The sequence below is a fragment of the Phocoena sinus genome, chromosome 12 (genome assembly GCF_008692025.1).
Source record: "Phocoena sinus isolate mPhoSin1 chromosome 12, mPhoSin1.pri, whole genome shotgun sequence".
In the NCBI taxonomy this organism is placed as follows: domain Eukaryota; kingdom Metazoa; phylum Chordata; class Mammalia; order Artiodactyla; family Phocoenidae; genus Phocoena; species Phocoena sinus.
In genome coordinates, this window is record NC_045774.1 from 51,013,069 (window position 1) to 51,039,786 (window position 26,718).

The following is a 26,718-nucleotide window of genomic DNA, read 5'->3' on the forward strand; positions in this document are numbered from 1 at the left end:
TTGCTTCTGTCACCTTTTGTTAAGCTCAGAAACTGCACTGGAGGGGCAAGTTTCCATTTTCTGTTGAGTAGAACTACTCTGTCTTTAAGTCAGAAAAGCCCTGGAATCGACCACTGTTTCGTTGCCAGGAAATTTGGCATAGGAATCCTGGAATACAGTACCCTGGATTAAAAGCCTGACTGCTTCGGAAGTATAAGAATCATGATTTATTATTCCATAATAAATTAGTAAACGGAGAGGAAAGTAATCAGTCATTTCAATTTTGAGAAAATTTCTATAGCTGAAATAAGGCATTCAACATAAGACTTACACTCAAGAAATAGAATATGTCAAAAAAGACCTTATTGTTGCTGAATCATTTGAAATTCTCTACAAAAATTCCAAAACAAGTAGAGGTTTCTAGAAGAGGGTCACACATGAATTTAAATGGAAATTAATTTCTTCAAGAACCTCCTACTTCATTAGGATTGACTCAGAGGAACAGAATGCTACCCACACTTTACCCCTTTATCCCCTTTTATAAATCAACAGCTTGTTAAGGTATCAACAAGTAGAATAGGGTTGGCTTTCCTTGGTCCCTCTCTCTCCATGTTCTCTATTCCAGAGAGCCAAAGTTGATTCAACGAGGGAGAAATTTCCCCTTCCTCTTAGAGTTCTTGTGCCAAACTTCCCTGGCAGTGAGCCTTCTCACTCTACTGATTCCTTGTGCATTCATGCTGTACAGCTCTTTGTGCTCATACCAAACATAATCTGGGGCTGGAGGCAGGTCTAAGATTAAGTTGGTTTATACTCGCCTTAATATAAAACGGACTTGGTTGCATTTCAAATACTGTAGGTTTGTTTTACATAACAGAACCAGTTGTTAGGATGGATTTTGTCCTAGTATTTATCTTGTTCTCAATCACTCAAAGGCTTAATTGACTGTTCAGAGATCCATTTCAGTCTCTAAATTTCCCACCCTTCTCAATCACCTGGAGAGTAACTTAACTGGTTCCATTAATCTTGACCTATGCATAATGCAGCAAGCGGGATCTAGCACCTTTAGCTCTCAAATTCCAGACCTTAATCACCTCCCCCTTTCTCAGCCCCAAACTCTACATAAAATTTCTACTAAATCTATATATTGCATTCCCCCCAAATAAATCAGTGGTATAACATGTAAAATTGCAGCTTGGTAGATCTAAAAATAATTATTTTTCATAAAATTTCAGAAAGGCTACAATGATTAAATATTTTAAGCAACAACAATAAAATGAAGAAGAAGCTGGAGAGTAAGAATCTCTAACTCCTCTTTAGGTGAAGAAGATAGTCACATCCACCTCAGAAAGAGAGGCCAGGGAGTTTTTATAGGTATAAAAAAGGTACACAGCAAAACTAACTAAAGATATAGGACTTCTGCCGGATCAGCTTTACTTATGTTGAAGATTTTTAGTGATAAATGTGATATATTTGAAGATGAAATAACAAGACAAGAATTCTAAGGAAATTTAGCAACTTTCTATGTATAAGTATATATATTATCTACTCATGTACATGTTGTATATATAGCTTATTTATACTTTACTAGATGAGTACAGTCATATAATTGAATACTTTGTCAATGTGTTTAGCTGGAAATGGTGAGCCTGCTCTATTCTGGTTCTGTCTGGCCTGCTGGAAAACAAACACTGTAACATGCTATTGTCAAATTACAGTTCAATAAAGGAATAGAAGATAAAAGGTGTGCTGATGGGGCTTCTCTGGTGGCGCAGAGGTTGAGAGTCTGCCTGCCCATGCAGGGGACACGGGTTCATGCCCCAGTCCAGGAAGATCCCACATGCCGCATAGCGGCTGGGTCCGTGAGCCATGGCCACTGAGCCTGCGCGTCCGGAGCCTGTGCTCCGCAACGGGAGAGGCCACAACAGTGAGAGGCCCGCATATTGAAAAAAAAAAAAAAAAAAAAAAAGGTGTGCTGAGCTGACTGATGGAAACTGATACCAAAATATATACAAGATGGACTTCTTTCGCTGCTTTCCCACTTTTTAGGTGGTGTTTCAAATAGTTTCAAATCCTTGAAATTAATTTTTAATTCAGCAGTCCTTGTGTTAATATAAGATTAATTAATATTTAAATGTACATCTAAATTATGTCAAATAGGACAATTTTGTGATTTTTAAGAGACATAATAAATGGCCTACTTGACTATGCCCTATAGTACATAAAGAAGAAAACTCTTACTGTTGTATTTTACTAATATACAGTTGTAAGACTGCAATGTCACAGAGCCTTACTCATTGATAAAACATCAACAGGAGTTCTTATGTCAAAGATACTACTGTGTATCTACTTTTGAGAATCAACTACATTTTCCCACCATAGAGACCTTTTCCCTACTGGTGGTCTTAGGGTAAAGTTTCATTACCATTACTGATATTTTAATTATCAAAACATATAGCAACATGCATTGCTTCATTTTGAATTTGAGACAACATTTCAGTTTGAATGAAACTTTATACTTCTCATAGAGATAAAAGTTCTTCACTAAAAAATGACAAAAAATATAAGGGAAAACAATCATTAAAAGGATGAAAATATTACACTAAAAATATTCACTTAATGTAAAAGAAATCAGTAAAGGAAGAAGAGAGAAACAAGAAAGTCATGAAACATAAAGAAAATGAAAAATAAAAGAGCAGATGTAAATCCAATTATATCAATAATAACATAATTTGTGAAAGAATTAAACAATTTAATCAAAAGGCAGAGATTGGTAGACTGGATAAAAAAGCTAGTTCCAACTATATGCTATCTACAGGAGATAGCTTTAGGTTCAAAGACACAAATAGGTTGAAAGTAAAAGGATGAAAAAAAGATACATCATGAGAAAAGCAACCACTACTAATATCAGACAAAACAACAACAAAAATGTGATTAGAGACTAAAAGAAATATTTTATAATGATAAAAGTATCAATCCATCTAAAAGGAATATTTTATAATGATAAAAGTATCAATCCATCAGGATGATATAACAATTACAAACATATATGTGCCTAGAAACAGAGCCCTCAAAATTCATGAAGCAAAAACTGACATAACTTAAGGGAGAAACAGACAATGCAACAGTAATAGTTGGAGACTCCAATATCCAACTTTCAATAATGGATAGAACAACTAGGGAGAAGATCAACAGGAAATAATAAGACTTGAACTACACTATACACAAATTAGACTAACAGACATCTATATAAACACTCCACTCAATAACCACAGAATATACATTTTCTCAAATGCACATGGAACATTCTCAAAGAAAGATCATATCCTAGGCCATAAAACAGGCCTAAATAAATTAAAAAGAATTGAAATTATACAAAGAATGTTCTCTAATCACAGTAGAGTGAAATTAGAAATTGGTGACAGACAGTTATTTGGGAAATTCACAAATATGTGGAAATTAAACAGCACACTCCTAAATAACCAACGGGTCAAAAAAAGAAATCTAAAGGAAAATTAGAAAATACTTTGAGACAATGAAAATGAAGACATAACATACCAAAACTCATGAGATGCAGCAAAAATAGTGCTTATAGGGAAATTTATAGTTATAAATGCCTACATTAAAAGAGAAGAAAAATCTCAAACCAACAACCTAACTTCTATCATAAGACCGTGGACAAAGATAAAATTAACCTAAAACAAGCGGAAGGAAGGAAATAATAAGGATTAGAGTGGAAATTCATGAAATAAAGAATAGAAAAATAATACAACAAATCAATAAAACCAAAAGTTAGTTCTTTGAAAAACTGAATAAAATGGATAAACATTTAGCTAAATGGATGAAGAAAAAGAGAGAAAACTAAAATTACTAAAATCAGGGATGAAAGAGAGGACATTACTACCAACCTTATAGAAATAAAAAGAATTATAAGGGAATACTATTAACAACTGTGTACTAACAAATTAGATAACTTGGATAAAATGGGCAAATTCCTAGAAGGACGCAAACCACTGAAGCCAACTCAAGAAAAAAGATAAAATCTGAACAGAAGAGGAGGGATCTCTTCAAAACTCATTCTATGAGGCCAGTATTACCTTGATAGCAAAATCAGACAAAGACACCACCAAAAAGAAAACTACTGACCAATATCTCTCATGAGCATAAACACAAAAATCCTCAACAAAATGCTAGCAAACTGAGTCCAGCAATATATAAAAAATATTATACACCACAACCAAGAGAGATTTATCCCAGAAATGCAAGATTGATTTAAAATCCAAAAATCAATAAGTAAAATACACCATATCAATCAATAGGATAATGGACAAAAACCACATGATCATCTCAATAGAAACAGAAAATGCATTTGACAAAATCCAACACCCTTTCATGATAAAAACACTCAAAAACTAGGAATAGAAGGGAATGTCCTTAATCTAATAAAGGGCATCTAAGAAAAACCCAGAGCTAACACCATAATTAATGGTGAACGATTGAAGTCTTTCCCCCAAGCTCAGGAATAAGTCAAGGATGTCCACTCTCTATGACAGAATATACCACTTTTGTTCAACATTTCACTGAAGGTTCTAGACAGGAAATTTAGGCAAGAAAAATAAATAAAAGGCTTTCAGATTGAAAAGGGAGAAGTAAACTATCTCTATTTCCAGATGATATGATCTTATATTTAGAAAATCCTAAGAAATCTACTAGAAACTATTAGAACTAATAAACAAGTTTAGCAAGGTTTCAGGTTATGAGATCAATACACAAAAATCAATTACAATCACCACTGTAAAGCAATTATACTCCAATAAAGATGTTTTTTAAAAAACCAATTACATTGCTATACAGTAGCAATGAACAAACCAAAAAGGAAATTAGGAAAACAATTCAATTTACACTAGTTTAAAACAGAATAAAATGTTTATGAATAAATTTAACAAAAGAATTACAATTTTTATACACTGAAAACTATAAAACATTGTTGAAAGGAATTAAAGAAGACCAAAATAAATGGAAAGACAGCTGTTATGAGTTGAATTGTGTCCTCCAAAAAGATGTTAAAGTACTAGCTCCCAATACCTGTGAATGTGACCTTATTTTGAAATAGGGTCTTTGCAAATGTAACTAAGCTTAGATGAGGTCATACTGGATTAGAGTTGTCCCTAACATGATAACTGGTGTCCTTATATGAAGAGGAAATTTGGAAACACACACACACGCACACATACACACACACACACACACAAGGAAAATAGCATATGAAGCTAAAGGGAGACTAGAGCAATGCACCTACAAGCCAAAGAACTCCACCAGAAGCATGGAGCAGACTGTCCATACTGCCCAGAAAGAACCATACTGCCAACACTTTGATTTCAGACTTCTAGCCTCCAGAATGAGAGAATAAATTTCTGCTTTCTAAGATATCAGTTAGCAGTACTTTGTATGGCAGCCCTAGAAAACGAATAAAACATTACATGTTCATGGATCTGAAGAATTCATATTGTAGTCCCCAATGTGATTTACAAATTCAACACAATCCCCATCAAAACTCCAGATGGCTTCTTTGTAGAACTTGACAAGCTGATCCTAAAATTCATGTGGAAATTCAAAGGACTCAGAATAGCCAAAACAATCTTGAACACACAACAAAACAAAACAAAGTTGGAGGACTCACACTTCCTAATTTCAAAACTTAGAACAAAGTTATGGCAATCAAGACAGTGTGGTATTGACATAAAGTTAGACAAATAGATCAATGGAATATAATAATTGAGAGACCAGAAATAACCCTTCACATTTACAGTCGTTGATTTTCAAAAAGGGGGTCAATACAATTCAGTAAGGCAAGAATGGTCTTTTCAACAAATAGTGCTGAGGCAGCTAGATATCCACATGCAAAAGAAAGAAGATAGACCACTACCTCACACCACATATAAAAATAACTTGAAATTAACCAAATACTTAAATATAAGAGCTAAAACTATAAAACTCTTAGAAGAAAACATAGGCATAAATCATTGTGACCTTGGATTAGGCAATAGTTTCTCAAATGTGACACCAAAAGCATAAGTAACAAAAGAAAAAATAAATTGGACCTCATTAAAATTTAAAAGTTTTGTGCTTCAAAGGACACCATCAACAAAATAAAAAAAAAAAAAGAATGTGAGAATATTTTTGCAAATCATGTATCTGACATGGAACTTGTATCTAGAATATATAAAGAACACTTAAAATTCAACAATAAAAAGACAAATGACCCAATTTAAAAATAGGCAAAGTATGTAAAAGAATGAAATTAGAACATTTTCTTATGTAATACATAAAAATAAACTCAAAATGGATTAAAGACCTAAATGTAAGACCAGAAACCATAAAACTCCTAGAAGAAAACTAGGCCAAACACACTTTGACATAAATCTTGTCAATATTTTTTGGGGTCTGTCCTCTAAAGCAAAGGAAATAAAAGTAAACAAATGGGATCTATTTAGATTTAAAAGCTTTTCCACAGCAAAGGAAACTATGACAAAATGAAAAGAAATCAATAAAATATAAAACATAAAGCAACAGAGAATAAAACAAAGCTGTTTCTTTGAGAAGATGAATAGAACTAATAAAACTCTCGCTAGCATAATCTGGAAAAAAAAATAGAGAAGATTTGTACCTTTTTTAAAAAAAACTTTTTATTGTGGAAAATTTCACACATATATACATGTAAAGACAACAGTATAATAAACCTGATATAACAATCACCCACTCAATACATGGCCAATCTTGCTTCAACTATACCTCCCCTTAATTCTCCCACCCTGGATTATTTTAAAGCACATCCCATACACTGTATTATTTTATCTGTAAATATTTTAGTTTTTGACTATGCTTATGACTAAGTAGATAAACCTATATGTTCCATGTCATGATGCTAAGAATAAAATTTAATCCGTAAATGTCAAAAATGTCCCCAACAGTCTTCTTTCCTTCCCCAGACTTAAGAATTAACCAGATCAACAGTCTGAACCTCACGAAACTAGATAGTTTCTCTAATTACCAGAGGCAGAAATCCTGTTCCCCGCCCTCTGAGGAACAGACTTCGGGAAGGCCTAGTCTGGTCTTGTTGAAGAATGGGAAACTGACCTTTAATTCACACTGATTTGACAGTGAACATTCAGGAATGTCCTGGGGTTTGTACCTGGTAATTGTACCCGGTAAGCAGGCAGGCACATAGCCAGAGTCTCTCTAAACCACTCACCCAAGAATGATAAACATGACCTCTTGGGATCCTCGCCCTGATCAGGTGCTATATGTCAGCTTCACAGGCCAGCAAAACTTAAACTTCCAATGAGAATATGCTATGCTGTCTTCTGTTTTACTCAACTGTCTCCATATGGATACGTTTCTGTGTCTTTTGCTGCCAAATAAATTTCACATTGTTTACCTGTATGGTATCTTCTCTTCAATACCATCATGGCTCCACTGTGACACTATGCACTAGTGTCAGAAGTAGGACTGATATGAATGGAGAAGACTCTAAAAGACACATGAGAGAATTCAGGGAACTGAAGGGAAAGTATAGCAGGCCCACGTTTGGCATCAGTCCATAAAAACTTTGGGGTAGGTGACCAGAGAGCGACTGTTTCAATGGGGTTATGCACACAGCCTAACCTATGCAGGGACCCTGGGCAGCCTAGTCCATGGAACTGAAACAAATCACAGTCTAAAAGGAAGGGGGGACTTCCTTGGTGGCAGAGTGGTTAAGAATCCGCCTGCCTATGCAGGGAACATGGGTTTGAGCCCTGGTCCAGGAAGATCCCACATGCCGTGGAGCAACTAAGCCCACGTGCCACAACTACTGAAGCCTGCACGCCTAGAGCCCGTGCTCCACAACGAGAGAAGCCACCGCAATGAGAAGCCCACACACCGCAACGAAGAGTAGCCCCCGCTCGCCACAACTACAGAAAGCCCATGGGCAGCAACGAAGACCCAGCACAGCCATACATACACACACACATACATACATAAATAAAAATTTTAAAAATAAAAGGAAGGGAGCCAGACTTAACAATTTTCAAGTTGCTTCTATTGGCAGGTGTTTCAGAAGTTCTTCAGTGGGAACTGAAACAGGAAATGACTGGGCTGGTACTCTGGTGAGAAAAACTAAGACTGAAACTGCAGATTCCAATGTCTGCGGCAGAAACACCTGGAATGGTAATGATGGGGGATGAGGAGAAGGTCCCAAGATGCCCTAGAGACTCTGCTGAACCAGAAGAGGTGGCAACGTTCCAGGCAGAAGACAGATCTCTGTCAAAGTTTTAGGGATGAGAAGATATGACAAACAAGCTAAGAAATGTTTTAAATTTTCATCAATGGTTGTTCCAGTTGGGAGCAGGGTAGTATGTGTAGGGAATATCACAGGCAAAAAACAAGAAATTTTTAATTGTGGGGAAGTAAGTTGTAACATGCATGAGTTCCAGTCTTTGTTTTCACAGACCTTTCTTCTAAAACAGAGCTGTACCTTGAAGCTGTGTGTTTTTAGCCAGCAAACTTTTTTTTTAAAATGGTATTCAAAGATACATTCTTAGAAGTAATTTCCTATTTGGAATAGATGTTTCCCAAGTGGAAAATTAAGAGTACTTGAGACATGAAGTTTCCATTAGTAAAAGAAATTCCTTAAAACTGTTCAAAAGATGGATGAAGGGCTTCCCTGGTGGCGCAGTGGTTGAGAGTCCGCCTGCCGATGCAGGGGACAAGGGTTCGTGCCCCGGTCCGGGAAGATCCCACATGCCGCGGAGCGGCTAGGCCCGTGAGCCATGGCTGCTGAGCCTGCGCGTCCGGAGCCTGTGCTCCGCAACGGGAGAGACCACAACAGTGAGAGGCCCGCGTATCGCAAAAAAAAAAAAAAAAAAAGATGGATCAATACATGTACTATGTTAGCCAGGTAAGAAAATGTGACTATTTGGTCTCTGTCTGAAAACTTGTAACATATATTTTTCATCATTTCAGTATGATCCATAGTCCCCATATACATGGAATTGAAATGGTCTTGAGACAATTTAATTGAGGGATTAAATAACTGAATAACCCGTTCAGATATAATTTTGTTGAAGTGGTGGATGACTTTGGTGGATAGAAGCCAAATGAAATAAAGGGAGAAAGTCTGGCTTCTTTAAGGTTAAAAGTCTGATAAATGTCCCCTGTGAGGAGAGACAGTTATTCCTGGGTCTCTCACTCACCCACATTCTTGCCAAGTATGCCAAGAATGCAAGGCCCTAACCATTTCTTAAAGTGTATTTGCAGCGAGAAACCTTGAGGGATGAGGCAACGTCTCCCTTGGGAAAAAAGCAGTCTTGCTTACTTCTGACTATAAATTGGTACATTCCCCAAACTCAGAGCTCCTCTCCTGTAACACAACTCACTGCCTATGCAGGCATCCATCTGCGCCCTCAGCAAAACTCCTCTTCCCTTCCCTAATGGGACTCTGGAGCAAGGAGGGAACTGACTCAACATGCTATCTGTGCCTAGGGTAATAAAATCCTTTGTCTCTGACCCAGGTTTCTTGTGTCTTCTGCCAGCATTCATGAAATAATACAGGCAAAGCTATTACTTCATAAGTAGGGTAAAATCAAATCCAAGGCCCAACACCTCCCTCTACCCCTTTTGGTTCAGTTTAAAATATTCCACTGAGGCCATGGCTTCTATGTTGGGGGTAGGGTGTTTGTATGTGAGTATGGTGGAGATACAGTGCTTGAATAGGAAACCTCTCCTCAACTTCCTTCCTTCCTTCTTTTTAGTAGAAAAAAAGAACCTGCACTACTCAGCTCCTGAATGAAAAAGGAAAAGAGACAGAGAGTGAGGGTGAGTCCAAGGTGACCTGACTTCCTCTTTCCAGGAAAACATAACCCTTCACAGAATTTACAGCAAAATGGTCTGGGGCAGCATCCCATGGACCCCTCAGCAGTGGTGTTTCCTGTCAGAAAAGAGATGCTCATTGTTGCATATATAAAATGATAACCTCTAGTGTCACCAGCCCCATAGTAGAGAGCTAATTTGAAGCAGTTAAATTCTCTGGAAGGCACGGGATGGGGCCTCCTTTGGCAAACACCAGGTAATTCAAAATAAATTACTGGTCCAAGTCTCTGCCCAAGTGCAAACAAGAAGCCCAGTGTTTGGTTGACCTGTATGGATTTTGGCAAACCATAGTCCACTCATGGGGAATCTTACTGAGCCCAATCCACCAAGAAACCAGTAAGAAAATGACTTTGTGCTCACCTCTGGGGAGATCAGTTACCACAGAATGAAAAACTGGAGAACCATGGGATGTTTTAATCAATGCAAAAGTTTGGGTTTTTGCACTCAAGCTCTGTGGCTTACAACATGCTAAATTTAAATTCTCTTTTGAGTTAGTTTTACGTGAGATTAAAAACTTCTTGGGATGAGCCAAAAGCAACTGGAACTTATTTATAAAGGTACTCTAGGATTTCTAAATTTAATGTGATATAAAACTACAACTGAAATAGATTACATACAAACATACAATGGCTTGTATGAATTAGTTTTTGTGTAACTCAGACAATATTATGAACTATAGAAATTGTTCCATGTCAAATTTTGCAGCAGTTTTTTAAATCTCTGGTAATTCTTGATATTATATGAATTATGTTTTCGGACATTTTAGATTGGCTTTTAGAAAGTTAGACTAATAAAATACTGAATTAATGACTATTTCTACTTAATTAAAGATCATATATGGGATTCTGCATATATGAAATTCTGAGATAATGCATGATGTTCCCCTAGAGGGAAGCTAGAATTTTGCTTTTCTTTTTTCTTAGTTGGGGTGCCAGTGAGATTGACAAAGGGAGTAGTCAAGACTTGTATATTCAGGAAGCAATTCCCGATGTTTACGCAGAGGGTAATAAAGAGAAATACATGCTTTAATTGGGCAATATATAGCATGGCACATTAAAATCTGTTACAAAGGGGAAAGTAATGTTTTCCTATAGGAACAAGATAAAACGAAACCTAATTAAATCAGAAATGTTAACGTGACCCAAGAAACTTTTCTTTTACTCTTTCATGAAAGAAGTTCTACCCAAGGGCTCATATGAAACAATACAAATGATATCCCTAGCATCCCATCTGGGTATCTAATACTATTTTCCCACTTCTGAGATGACTTTAATTCCTAATTCTCCTCAGGCACACGTATCTGCCTTCCCTCTGAGGTGTGCCCCCAGGCTCTATATTCTTGATTATCAGACTATGATAAAGCTCTTTTGATGTTAAATTCATAAATAAATCTACTTTCCTAGGACTTCCCTGGTGGCAAAGTGGTTAAGAATCCGCTTGCAATGCAGGGGACACGGGTTTCAGCCCTGGTCCAGGAAGATCCCACAAGCCGCGGAGCAACTAAGCCTGTGCACCACAACTACTGAGCCTGAGCTCTAGAACCTGCGAGCCACAACTACTGAAGCCCACGTGCCGCAACAACTGAAGCCCACGCTCCTAGAGCCCATGCTCCGCAACAAGAGAAGCCACCGCGAGAAGCCCGTGCACCGCAACGAAGAGTAGCCCCTGCTCGCCGCAACTAGAGAAAGCCTGCGCGCAGCAACAAAGACCCAACACAGCCAAAAATAAATAAATAAATAAAATTAAAATTAAAAATAAAAAAAATAAATCTACTTTCCTTGAAGGTTAAAGAATTTACATATTTTTAAGAAAGCCATTCTAGAGTTTCACAGTAGCCTTTGTAGATTCTAGTTTTCTGGACTCTGGGACGTTGTTAGATTCTGATTTCCTCCAGTACTTGTTTAAAGTACAAACCTGAATTTCGATGTGTTAGAACTGTATTACATTTTTCAGGAAGAGGAAGAGGCAACACAGAGTAGGTCAGAGAGAAAGTGGCTCTGCTGAAGCAAAAGCAGCCTTTCCAACTCCTGTAAATTCCACCGAGACCTCTCTAGCACCCGGAAACAAATTTCATGACTTAGAGTCAGGCAACCATCTTTATTGAAAGAACTTCCCTTTAGGAAAATGTTTTAATTCTTCCACATAAGGATATACTTTGTGGAAAAACAAGGATTTGTTGAAAACGAATAAAAGGAATAATAATAAATTAATTTCTAAGTACCATACATCTGGCACATCAAGAAATAGGTAACAAAGCTTCAGGGAAATCTTGTGAATATCAGAAAAATAAAAAGACCAGAAAGCACAAACATAAAAGAAATGGAGAGGAAAAATTCCAAGTTAAAGCAGAAAAAAAAGTGTTCTAAGAATTTTTCAAAATTATAAAGTATTTAAAGACAAAGTACTTAAGGGCAGATGAAGAGCCTCCTATAATAATCATCAGAATCTGAATAATAAACTGAAACAGTCCCCCTGGTACACTGTAAAGTATGCAATTTTAATTATGTGATTTTTCTAGCTAATTTCTGCTTCAAAAACAGTAAAGTACTTCTGCTTACAAGGTGGCAGAGACAAGAACTTTTCTGAACCTCTCATATGCACGTTGTCATCAAAATTGAAATTAGCAGAAACATGCCTTTGAGTTAAATCACAATTAGCCCTTAGACAGACCTATTTACTGAGAACCCACTAGGCGCCCAACACTAGCAGCATACACTAAACAACACTTTGCATTTGTAAGGCACTTTTTCCTTTTCAGGTTCTCACAAATGACATTTTTAAAACAAACTATATTTGTTTTTCAGCATTAACTACACATGCTGAACACGTCTATTATTATAAATTGCTCCTACTCAGGAGTGTCTGAGGTTTTTTTAAATTAATTAATTAATTAATTAATTTTTTGTTTGGCTGCATTGGGTCTTCATTGCCGTGCATGGGCTTTCTCTAGCTGTGGTGACTGAGGTCTACTCTTCATTGCGGTGCGCAGGCTTCTCATTGCAGTGGCTTCTCTCGTTGCAGAGCACGGGCTCTACGCACACGGGATTCAATAGTTGTGGCACGTGGGCTCAGTAGTTGTTGCTCACGGGCTCTAGAGCACAGGCTCAGTAGTTGTGGTGCATGGGCTTACTTGCTCTGTAGCATGTGGGGTCTTCCTGGGCCAGGCATCAAACCCATGTACCCTGCATTGGCAGGAGGATTCTTAATCCCTGTGCCACCAGGAAAGCCCGAGTCTGAGCTTTTAAAAGACAAAATATATCCAGTTGTACTTGTATTTTACATAGTTATGTATGGAAGTCAATCAACAATGATAAATACAAACAGATTGACAAAATAAAACACAATTTTCAGAGAACAGAAATGACACATTTGTCAGAAGATGTCCACAAATAATTAATTACTTGAGCACAATAAAGATATTCTCTTAATACTAGAGTTTCTTAAAAAGGATACTCATTATTTTCTAACCATCTGTCATCACTCCTCCCCAAAAAACTAATTAGGGTTTCCACCAATCACACATTATAAATCATGCAAATGTGGATGGCAGAAAACACAGTTTAAAGAAGTTAACATTATAACATTTTGTATTTTAAAAATCACAGGCTTTAGAACTAGGCTTTCGTTTTCTAATAATTACCCTGCTTATTTTTCTCATCTTGTCCTGATTAATTATTAGATATTAAACTTAGAAAATGAAAATTAAAAAACAACTTACAGGTAGTAGAGTTCTCCTGCAGCAGGAAGTTCCCTTTTCCGATAATCTATCCCAGAATCTAGCTGGACAGTATTACAGTATTCCTACAATCCAAACACATAAAATATCTTTTTAAACAAATGGTAGCTTAGAATTATAATCTTTCTGCTATCCTATTTTTTTTTAATTTTTCAAATTTTCCTTAATAAAATAATGAGTTTAGGACAAAATAGAACTCATGTAAGAATCATAAATGTTGCAATATTAAACATTTATTAAGCCAAAAAATATCAGTTTAATAAAATTAAGATTTATAGCATGCCTTCCTCAAACTTTGTTAAAACTGTGCTGTCAGCAAATTCCCCAAATAACCGCATTAGATTTTTTTAAATTCCAATTTCCAATCCTCTGAAGTGAGAAGCTGGAGGCTATCAGAAAAAATAACTCATGGGTCTTAAGCATCACAATGGGAGACAGTCTAAGAAAGCTGCATCAGAACATTAGCATCCACATTTTAAACTGAATGATCGTTCTAAAGTGATGCTATAGGTATACCTGCCCTTCACTTCTAAATGATAGCCACTGCCTTCGTTCCTTAGCTCCCTCTCCAGCCATCAATGTCTTCAGAGTTCTTTCCTGCTATGAATGCTTCCGTTCAACCCGAATGGTCCTGTGCCACTGCTGTCCTTGTCTCCTCCCAGTTACTCTTTCCTTTCCATCCTCTGGGGTGCATGTATGCATAGAAACTCCCATACACACACACACACACACACACACACACACACACACACACACACCCCTTAAAATTCTTACTATGGAAGCAAATGAACTTTTACTACACCTATGTTGGTCAGTTGGCTTTTTGGGAAGATACACACACACACACACACACACACAAACACACACACACACACACACTCTTTCATTCCAGTAGAACAGTGGTAAGCAAGAGTTATCAGAACAATTCAAGTAACACTTACAGGCTGATCTTTTTGTTTTCATTTGAAATAAAAATTGCATTAAGAAAATTCATGAGGAAAAACCATATTTTAACAACTTTACTACTTTTATTAATGAAAAACTGCATTTGGAAGCTAAGGTAATTGTGGTGGATTATATTTTCCAAAGATGGCTGCAATAATGTCTCCATCTCAACAGGTTGTGACGTTGACCTTCTAACCATCATGAAGTAGGGTCTAGGGACTTCCATAGTGGTCCAGTGGCTAAGACTCAGCACTTCCAATGCAGGGGGCCCAGGTTCAATCCCTGGTCAGGGAACTAGATGCCACATGCTGCAACTAAGAGTTCGCATGCCATGACTAAAGATCCCGCGTGCTGCAACTAAGACCTGGCGCAGACAAATAGATAAATATTAAAAAAAAAAAAAAGAAGTGGGGTCTATGCTCCCCACTTGAATCCTGTGGCTCTGGTGAAAATGATGCTATACAATAATATCTGATATGACATTTGAGGCAGCTTCTTTCTTGTTGGCTAGAATACTTGCTCCAGAACCCTAAACTGCCACGTAAGCATCACCTGTCTGAAAGCAACCAGGAGAGCTTAAAGTAGCCCATAGAGAGGCCTTGAGATGACATGAAGACAGAGGTGTTGGACTGGTCTCCAGCTGTTTCAGTTGTAGCCGCTGTCATAATGAGGGAGCCAGAACTGTCAGCTGAGATTTTCTCAAATCCCAGAACCACAGAAACCAGAGGGATAATAATGTTATTTTAAGCTTCTAAATTTTGCAGTCATTTGTTATGCAGCAATAGATAATCAGAAGAGCACTATCTGGGCACACTTGGGATGTAGCAACATTCTTCCTCCCTGAAATTACATCCTGGGTTGTACTGCTATGTAAGAGCTCTTCATCATCTGTACTACAGGGAAGAGATTGTACACAGTGGCAGCGAGAATGCATTTCCCCTCCTCCTATGCTACAGCTACTAAGGGCTCAGGGAAGTAAAATAGGGTGATCAATCATCCCTCTGAGACTGAGAGGTTTCCCCAAGACTGAGGATTTTTTTCCTGAAAGCAGCACTTTCAGTGCTAATACCACGAGAGTCCTGGGCACACTGGGATAGTTGGTCACCCTCGGAGTGAAGACCAACTGGCCTGGAAGGCTGGAAAAGCTACAACATTTTGATTTACATATTAGCAATTGTGAATTAGGTTAGAATAAAATAATCCCCAAGAAGAGGCCGCTCCCCTGGGGAGCCTACAAAGCTAAGCTTTTTTTTTTTTTTTTGCAGTATACGCGGGCCTCTCACTGATGTGGCCTATCCCGTTGCGGAGCACAGGCTCCAGACGCGCAGGCCTAGTGGCCATGGCTCATGGGCCTATCCACTCCGCGGCATGTGGGATCCTCCCGGACCGGGGCACGAACCCATGTCCCCTGCATCGGCAGGCGGACTCTCAACCACTGCGTCACCAGGGAAGCCCAAAGCTAAGCTTTTTGACTACACATTTGAAGAACCACCCCTGAAGCTAACAGAGTCACACCACTGTGCAATGCTTGGCCTAAGCAGCCACCCACACCTCCCTAGCTCATCATCCCAAGTGGCTCAAACCTACCCTCAGGGCTCAGGCCCTTAACTCATCTCACCAGAAAGAAATACAGCATTGCCCAAATACATGCATTCCACTCTCCCATTGCCTTAGAGACCTGTAAAAAAAAAAAAGGTATAGCTATACATCTCTCTTCTTCTCAACTCTAAGTTAATGTAGGAAGCCTGGGAAAGGAGACATTTCCTCCCCTGACCCCTGCTATAACTGTGGGGCTCAGCCACCCAGTGCAAAGAAAGAAGGAGATGCACTTGTTCAGCTAGCACTTCTTTCTCTCTCTCTCTCTGAGGGAAATCTGTCCTGGTTTGGTAAGGGCCAACTATTCATAAGCTACCTATAATACAGACAATATACTACATGGTGGAAAAGTATATTCACGTAAGTGTATTTCCCCAGGTTCTCTATTTCTTTTAAACAACAATTTATCTTATATTAGTCAATATTCCTAATTTAGTCAAAAATTATTCTTATTTTTTTGCTATTAAAAAAATAAGGCTAATGAAAGTTATACAAGCTTCAATTTCTCCTTCTGGGTAACGAACTTCTCTCTCATATAAGTGATTAAACCCTACCGAATGATTGCATTTGTACATTCACTAATCACCAGCAAGGAATACCTAATCAGCAGCATAAGAACTATAACCAAAGCCTTTAGATGTTAGCCCTTAATTGTCTGAAAAATACTAATACTCAGTTTATATTTTTAAAGAAAAATAAACCTCAAAATTTCTGATCTTATTCACTTAAGCTAGAGTCTTCAAACCACTGTGCAGAAGGGTGGAGGAAAGTGAAAACTAACTTTATTTCCAAGTTGAGGATGAATCTAGTCAAACGGGCCTGATCTCTAAGCAATTTCCTAATTTCCAGGGATATTTACAAGACCTGTGACCTCTTACCACCATCCAATTCAAATGTATAAAACTAATCAGCCAGCAAACTGAATTTATTTTAAAATGGTTTGTATATTTATGTATACAAAGGACAAATACAATTACACAAGCTAAAAATGCAATTAGGAAACTTGAGGAGGAAAAGGAGGGAGGTTAATTCACCCTTGGGAGCATATTCATGAGTCAAAGGCTTTTGACTTTGGAAAGAAAAGTATGTCACTAAAAGAACTGTATTCCAACAGTTTGCATTTTCCTCAAGATCTATTGTGTGTATTTTTAGCAATTCTTAATAATACCATTAGAAAAACAGCATCTCACAAAATAACTTTTTATAGCTTCCAGTCTGGCTTTTCCCTTCCCAGTTGGAACAAAAGAACAATAAATATTAGTAGAGAAAAATCCTTTAAAAGTACAACATATTAACCTCGTCAGCAAAGACTGAAATACTAAAGATTTGCCTCCCTTAAATACTTCTATTATAAAAGTAATATTGCTTACTCTAGAAAATTTGGAAAAACAGAAAAAACAAAAAACCAACCATATAAATCAAAGTTTTATGTTTTATCTAAGTGATGACATTAAATAGGAATTTAAAGATCTAAATTATTGGTGTTTTTCTTGACAGTATTCAACTGTTAGGTTTTATACATTTTTAATAAGTAAGCATAAAAGGAAAAACGGTTGAGAGTTTTTCTAGTTCTAGGATATAAAATATTTTAATAGCTAAGATCTATCTTTTTGATTAATTATTAAAAATTGTACCTTTTTAAACTAAAAAGGAGACACATGCTTATTGTAAAAAATTCAAATATCAAACATATAAAAATAGAAAGTTTACCCCCTTCTCATAAAAAAGTTTGCTTATCGCTTATATCTTTCCAAGTTTTTCCTTTACACCTAGAAATGATGACAGACAGAAAGAAAAATTGGGATCATATTACACACAGTTCTAAGCTTAATCCTTTTTGATACCTTAAAATTTCTGAGAGAAATAACTATTTAAATACTGAAAAGCTATACTGCATACTATACTATTTTGTTTGTTAAAAATACAATTCCATAAGTAAACAACAAGTAAGAGTACAAAAAGAAATACTGAACCAAAAAAGGGTGGGAGACTGGGTGGGGATGCCTTTTTAAATTCTATTTATTTTTTGAGGCAGCTATACATTCAAATATACATACTGAAGCAGCTATACATTCTGACAGCTGCTTCAGTCTCATTTAAAATAATCATGTGATACTACTTCTAGGATATCAATGATATATAAAAATTCAATACATACTTTTAAGCCTTTTATAATTTAAGTATAACAAATACAGAGAAGTATACAAATAAGTGTCCAGTTCAATCAAGAAATAGAACATTACTAGCACCTCTGAAGCCCCCTTAGTATCCTCTTTTACCTTTCCAAAGGTAACCAGTATCCTGATTCTAGCATCATAGAATTTTGCCTGTTTCTGGAGCTTTATATAAGTAGAATTATATACTGTGTATTCTTTTGTGAATGGGCTCCTTTATGGTTTACAAGATTCATCCATCCACATGTTTTGTGTAGTTGTAGCTTATTGTTTGTTGTACCATACCCACAAGATGAATATGCCACAACTTATTGATTCATTCTACTGTTGATGGACATTTCGGTTGCTTCTAGTTATTAGCTCTTTCACATAATGCAGGCACAAACATTCTTGCACATGATTTTTGGTACATATGTGCACATGCTCTTGCTGGATATATACTGCCTAGAAGAGTAACTGCTTGATCATAGGATAAGAGTAGACTCAGCTTTAGTGAATATTGTCAGTTTTCCAAGGTGATTGTGCAACATTCACTCCCACCAGTAGTGTATGTGCATTCGTTAGTATGTATCAGCTACTGGTATAAAGAAATACAATTGATTTTTGAATAGTGCCCTTAGATCCAGCAGTCTTAGAAGCTCACTTATTAATGCAATTTTTTGTATACTGATCTCCAGGATGATACTAAAGATGTTCCATATATTTCATAAGTATGCTGCATTGATTTATTCACAAAAATGTACACCTATGGTTTAACAAGTCCCCTGCAAATTCAATATTTATTTTGAGTCATCCTAACAATCATCATTGAATACTATACACTGGGCACATCCCTGGTAACTGGAGATACAATAATGAATAAGATACAGCTTTAGCTCTGACAGTGGTAGAATTCAGATATTTTCCTCAAGTTATCATATTCTGCTCCTCCCAATCATAGACTTAATTTTTCAGAGTTGATTAGTCTTCCACCAATTGCTTAGCTATGTGATTTTAGCCTGTTACTTAACCTCTCTGGATGTCAGTTTTCTCCTCCATAAAATAAAGGAATTGAATCATGATGCCTTTCAGTCTAAAATTCTTAACATTATTGCTGAAGTTCTCTCACTTCAGGGCTAAATTCTTCTTTGGGCTTTTTGAGTTTTGGAGTCTACCTCAAGCCACCTCAGCTCCTTTGCTTTCTTGATCATCTCATGCTCCAAAGTAAAAAAAACATTTTTTTTTCTCCACTGCCCCACTCCTCCTTCCCTGGCTACCCCAGTTGTCTCTGACACTTAAAACACCCACACCCTATCACTGTAGCAGGTAAGGTCTGTGTCTCTTTTTTTTTAATCAATCAATTTCAGAATTTCTCTCCCTTGCCAAAGGCAGGAAAGGAAGATATTTAACAATTGCGAAGTAACTATTATGTGACTCAACTGTGCCAGTCAACTGAGGTGAATTTCTCATTATAATCCTCACAATAATCATACACAGAACAAAGTAATCATTTTTATATCCCTATTTTACAGTTAAAGAAATGTATGAGGGAGGTTATTACTATTTTTTTTTTTAATCACTGCCATGGGTTGAATTGTGTCCCCTGCAAATTCATATGTTGAAGGCCTAATCCTAGTACCTCAGAATGGGACAGTATTTGTAGATAAGAGCCTTTGAAAGGTGACTGCATTAAAATGAGGTGTTTATGTGGGCCCTAATCCAATATAACTGGTGACACAGACGTGTGTGCATAAAGGAAGGACCATGTGAAGACGGAGGGAGAAGAGAGCCATCTACAAGTCAAGGAGAGAGGCCTCAGAGAAAATCAACCCCATCAACACCTTGATCTTGGACTTCTAGCCTCCAGAGCTGTGAGAAAATACATTTCTGTTGCTTGAGCCACCCAGGCTGTGGTATTTTGTTATGGTAGCCCTAGTGAACCAATACAATCACTAATACTCTTGGTCCATTAATAAGCATACAGGAAGGCATTTTTTAAAAAAGAGTAAAAAAGGAAATAATAGTTGTGAGATTAAAAAAAAAAAAGCCAGGACTGAAGCTAAAAACCACACCTATATATTCTTGCTTCTAAGCTGAGCCACAAATCTTACCCTTTCTGCAGCTACAGTCGGAAGGGAAAACAGTTTTCCTTTGAATTCATCGAGCTCCAGAGAGGCCACATAGTTTGTAGGTAGCTGAGCCATGATTTGCCCAGATCATTCTTGCCCCCAAATCCATGGTCTTCCCACCATGTCACACTGCTTTATTAAGCAGTAGCCACAGGTTCATTTTTCTTTCACCTTATACAATTTACAGGATTAATTTTTGCTCCCCAACTCCTCCATCCCTGTCCCAAAGTAATTACCTCTGCCTGGTATAAATATGCTAATTGCTCTTCTAGAGATCCACGCTGTATGATTCAACTTTTTAAAAAATTTTTATTTATTTATTTGGCTGTGCCGGGTCTTAGTTGCGGCACACAGGATCTTCGTTGCTGCATGCGCGATCTTCATTGCGGCATGCGCGATCTTTAGTTGCAGCATGTGAACTCTTAGTTGCGATATGTGGGTTCTAGTTCCCCGACCAGGGATCGAACCCGGGCCCCCTGCATTGCGAGTGCGGAGTCTTAGCCACTGGACCACCAGGAAGTCCCCATACTGTATGATTCTATTATGATTTCCTTCAGGTATTTAGTCCAAAACTGTGTATGAGATATATGCAACTATACTAAATCTACACTTTAATGGGTTGTATTACAGTAAACTTCCATTATATAGGACATTTTCTATGTTTAAAGTGTCTGGCCAACTCACAGTTCACTGTTTTTATGACCTTTACTTGATTATCTAAACTGATGTAGTCACTCTTGGAAGGTAAACTCCAAGAGAGCAGGGGCTGCCTGCTTAACTCGGGGCACAGCACCATATACCCACAGGCCCACAAAGTAGGACTGGAGTCCAATGATTATGATGATCTCCCCTCTCTCATGAGTAGAAAAAGGAAAGTACAAACTAATCTCTGATGATTACCCTCTTCTGCAACTACACATGAAGATTCTGCTCATATTTTAAAAGATCTCATAATAAGACTACCATAAAACCAGTAAGAGAATTTGAGATGTAAATAAGTGGGTCTATCTTTATCATCAACATCATCAAAGAGCAAACAGTGATATACGGGTGTACCTTGTGCCAGAAACCATTCTAAACTCTTTATATTCCTCTTAACCAATCTAAAAGGTAGGCATTATTATTAACATTCTCATTTTACAGATGGATAAGGAAATAAAGCACAGAGAAGTTATGAAACTTGCCCACTGTACAGAGCACAAAAGTTGTAGGCTCAGGATTCAAACCCAAGTGTTCATATTCTTAACTACTTTGCCATGTTGCTACCCCAGGATATGTCCAAGCAACCAGGGCTCTTGCTTGGATATACAAAGCAATGCAAAATTCATGTGGGCTTATGGCCACCTTATCTTTGATAAAGGAGGCAAGAATATACAGTGGAGAAAAGACAGCCTCTCCGATAAGTGGTGCTGGGAAAACTGGACAGCTACATGTAAAAGAATGAAATTAGAACACTCCCTAACACCATACACAAAAATAAACTCAAAATGGATTAAAGACCTAAATGTAAGGCCAGACACCATCAAACTCTTAGAGGAAAACATAGGCAGAACATTCTATGACATAAATCACAGCAAGATCCTTTTTGACCCACCTCCTAGAGAAATGGAAATAAAAACAAAAATAAACAAATGGGACCTAATGAAACTTCAAAGCTTTTGCACAGCAAAGGAAACCATAAACAAGACCAAAAGACAACCCTCAGAATGGGAGAAAATATTTGCAAATGAAGCAACTGACAAAGGATTAATCTCCAAAATTTACAAGCAGCTCATGCAGCTCAATACCAAACTAAGAAACAACCCAATCCAAAAATGGGCAGAAGACCTAAATAGACATTTCTCCAAAGAAGATACACAGATTGCCAACAAACACATGAAAGAATGCTCAACATCAGTAATCATTAGAGAACTGCAAATCAAAACTACAGTGAGGTGTCACCTCACACCAGTCAGAATGGCCATCATCAAAAAAATCTACAAACAGGGGCTTTCCTGGTGGTGCAGTGGTTGAGAGTCCGCCTGCCGATGCAGGGGACACGGGTTCGTGCCCCGGTCCGGAAAGATCCCACATGCCACGGAGCAGCTGGGCCCGTGAGTCATGGCCGCTGAGTCTGCGCGTCTGGAGCCTGTGCTCCGCAACGGGAGAGGCCACAACAGTGAGAGGCCCGCGTACCGCAAAAGAAAAAAAAAAACAAATCTACAAACAATAAATGCTGGAGAGGGTGTGGAGAAAAGGGAACCCTCTTGCACTGTTGGTGGGGATGTAAATTGATACAGCCACTATGGAGAACAGTATGGAGGTTCCTCAAAAAACTAAAAATAGAACTACCATATGACCCAGCAATCCCACTCCTGGGCATATATCCTGAGAAAACCAAATTCAAAAAGAGTCATGTACCAAAATGTTCATTGCAGCTCTATTTACAATAGCCAGGACATGGAAGCAACCTAAGTGTCTATCGACAGATGAATGGATAAAGAAGATGTGGCACATATATACAATGGAATATTACTCAGCCATAAAAAGAAATGAAGTTGAGTTATTTGTAGTGAGGTGGATGGACCTAGAGTCTGTCATACAGAGTGAAGTAAGTCAGAAAGAGAAAAACAAATACCGTAAGCTAACACATATATATGGAATCTAAGAAAAAAAAAACTGGTCATGAAGAACCTAGGGGCAAGATGGGAATAAAGACACAGACCTACTAGAGAATGGACTTGAGGATACGGGGAGGGGGAAGGGTAAGCTGGGACAAAGTGAGAGAGTGGCATGGACATATATACACTACCAAACGTAAAATAGATAGCTAGTGGGAAGCAGCCGCATAGCACAGGGAGATCAGCTCCAGCTCGGTGCTTTGTGACCACCTAGAGGGGTGGGATAGGGAGGGTGGGAGGGAGGGAGACGCAAGAGGGAAGAGATATGGGGACATATCTATAGGTATAACTGATTCACTTTGTTATATAGCAGAAACTAACACACCATTGTAAAGCAATTATACTCCAATAAAGATGTTTAAAAAATAAAATAAAATAAAAATAAAATGATTTAAAAAAAACCCAAAATTCATGTGAGCTTATTGGGAAGTTCTTGCAGTACTCTGTTAACCTGCTGGGGAAAGTCCTACTTCTGTTGCTCATATTCTAACCAAGTAAGGCATCTAGTCTTGACGATTATCTGGAGAAGCAGCTACAATAATTAAGATAACAGAAACAGATTTGGGTTTCAAGCCTGTTAAGTTCTATGAGACAAGGATCATATCTATGTTGTTTATTATTGTGTCCCCAGTACCTAGCACAGCATCCAGTACATAGTAAATGCTTGGTAAATACTGATTAACTGAACGGATCATTAGCAAACTCATCTATGTGCAATGCTTAGGTATAAGTTGGTATGTTAGGAACTACAGAAAGAAGCCAACCAGTACAGTCCTCTGAACTTTTATGGGAATTGACTTAGCAAGATTCTTGCTAAAACTGGACTCAGCACGGATGGACACAGACATTGTAGGCCAAAGTTGAAGCCGAGTAGAGAATAGGGGTCAGAAGAGGCTAACTAAAGTATGGTTCAGGAAAGTCTTTGTTAAAACTCAGCTGAGACAGGAACTCAGCCAAGAAGTTCTGTCTCCTCCAAGTAAGAGTTCCATCCCTAAGCAGGATTTCCTCACACCAAAGAGATAAAACAGAAAATATTTCCACAACCATAAAACAAAAGTCCTGGGCTATGTTGATTAGGTTGATTATACCCACCACAACCAATTCATGTAGCTTGGGGAATGGCACAAGCTAACTGGTTTAGGTTTGAGTTTCTTAAATCAATGCAAGTGGCAGGGAAGATGGAAATACCCTGGTGAGTAGACCAGTGGTTCTCAACACTGGCTGCATATTAGCTTTAGCTGGGAATCATTTAGAAAGTGCCGCTCCACTCCCAGGCATTTTTGCGGGGGAGGATTTGGTTGGCTGAATTTGTCTCTTGTTTGAAGCTCCTTCAGCGATTCTAATGGGCAGCCAAGGCTGAGAATCATTGGCTCAGCCTAATCGGGCCCCACCTCTGATCAGTTCCATCCAAATCAAATGACTACCACACAAAAGCAGAAAGATGAAATGGATTTGGGGGAAATAAACACAATGTCCACCACAGGTGGTAACTAAAGCCACAGGATGACGGAGGGTTGCTCTTTATGATCCTAGACTCACAGAGCCAGAGATTGGTAGCATTGATACCCTTCTTGTTTATGTTTGAATAAAGTGAGGTGAAAAGGAAATCAGCATTACTCTGCAATGGGGGTAATGGACATAAAAGCCTACGTGTTGTCAAGCACTATTTGAATGAACAAAGGAAAAAAAATAAAATAACAAGGAAACAAAGGATTGATAAAACTTAATGTGGGCTAGAGGAATGTTCTAAAGCTGGAGTAGTTTGAGTAGATGAAAAGAGTTTGGAACAAATCTGCCTAGAAAAAAAACTATGGGAATGTACAGAAAGGATAGAAGGAGACCTGGTGGTAAGATACTACAAATGAGTCCAGCAAAGGATTACAACATCTCAAAAACAATGACCATAAGTTTATAGATGACCATAAGTTTTCAACTCACATCTCCCATTGTAAATGAGGTGACATCTTTATCTTTGAACACCACCATGATTTGGAACATCCCAATATTCCTTTGAAATAATAAGTTTCTGAATATGTCACTAAAAATATTTTCAAAGTAACTAATTACAAAAAATTAAAAAAGAAGGAGGCAAAGTACCAGCATCTGGCACACCTCATCAAGCACACCTCATCAAGCTCAGCAAGTGTAGCACTAAGGCCAGCACAACAGTTGTAGGGTCTTCCTGTCAGTGTTTGGAACTCTGAGATGGAACCATGGTCCTTCAATCACACCACCACTCTTACCACCTCTAAAAGGAAAGGTGAAACAGCTGACTGTGGCAACTGCTGCTGTGAACCAGAGGTCTTGTTCAAAATGTCAATGACTTACTTTCTCTTCCATATGCTTTACCTTAGACATACTGATTTCTAGAAAATATGTGGACTCTAGTAAAGTATGGTATTTATCATCTTTAAGCTATCAGGAAACAGGAAATTGTGGAAAGCAAAAATCTGTACTGACTGTCAACCTGGTCAAGACTTTGAGTGCCATTAGCTTATCAGTTTCCTGATAAGACTTAATTAATTTGGATGATCTAAGATATCAGTGTGCATCCCAAATAGCTATGTGGCAGGATGGTGAGCAACAGAATTGATGAAGTCATGTCCTATCAAATTGTTTTGGCACAGAAACGGAAAACAAAACAAAGAATCCTAATGTTTGTAAGAAGAGACTGTTTCTGTTCATCAGAAAAGTGGTAATCTTTGAGCCAAGGGATGCTACAGAGAGGTTACATGTTTTCTATTTGTTATACAGAGGATGCCCCAAGGCCATTTAATCAAGAAAATAAATATTTAATCATGGTTATCTTTGTAAAACTGCCACAGAAGAATAAAAATTACAACAGCTACCATTTATTGGTAGTTAATTTTACAACAACCTATAAAGATAGAATTATTGGCCTCAATTCACCAATGCAGTACTGGAAATTTAAAAAGATCAAATATTCTGATCTCTACTTGTCTGGAGTTATTTAGCTCATAGGGCGCAGAAGACCTGAACTCAGGTCTGCAGACCATGTGCTCTTCACCATTACACATACCTCCTATGTTCAGAATAAGACACAGAACAAAACAAAAGTTCAAAAATTCCACCACCCTTAAATATTTTGGTAATTACGATTTTGCAATAACCTATTGCTGACTCAGTATGTAGAAGCAACTTCTAATAAAATTCCCAGACCTGGTGGCGCAGTGGTTGGGAGTCCGCCTGCCGATGCAAGGGATACGGGTTCATACCCTGGTCCGGGAAGATCCCACATGCCGCGGAGCGGCTGGGTCCGTGGGCCATGGTCGCTGGGCCTGCGCGTCCGGAGCCTGTGCTCCGCAGCGGGAGAGGCCACAACAGTGAGAGGCCCACGTATCACAAAAAAAAAAAAAAAGAAAGAAAATTCCCAGAGCATATTACCTCAACTCCATATGATTTGTCATTTATTTATATCCTACTGTGTCATACAAGGGTTAATGTGGCTTCTTAAAAATATGGCATCTTACCATTTGTAAATTCAATTTCACCATTTAATTATCAGTGACAAATAAAGAGTAATTTGACAGAACCAACCAAAGCTTTAATTGCATAGAAACTTTGACTTAGAAATTCCATTTATAGGAATCCAA

At 37.8% G+C, this 26,718-nt stretch overlaps 1 protein-coding gene across 2 annotated transcripts in view; it reads right to left on the bottom strand.

Moving 5' to 3' along the window:
• The window catches only part of AFG1L (AFG1 like ATPase), a 192,872-nt gene that overhangs the window by 52,334 nt on the left and 113,820 nt on the right, over positions 1-26,718 (bottom strand). For both annotated transcript variants that reach the window (XM_032651760.1, XM_032651758.1), the window contains exon 8: positions 13,604-13,686. In XM_032651760.1, coding sequence (XP_032507651.1) covers positions 13,604-13,686 — 83 coding nt within the window. The remainder of the gene's footprint in view (positions 1-13,603; positions 13,687-26,718) is intronic.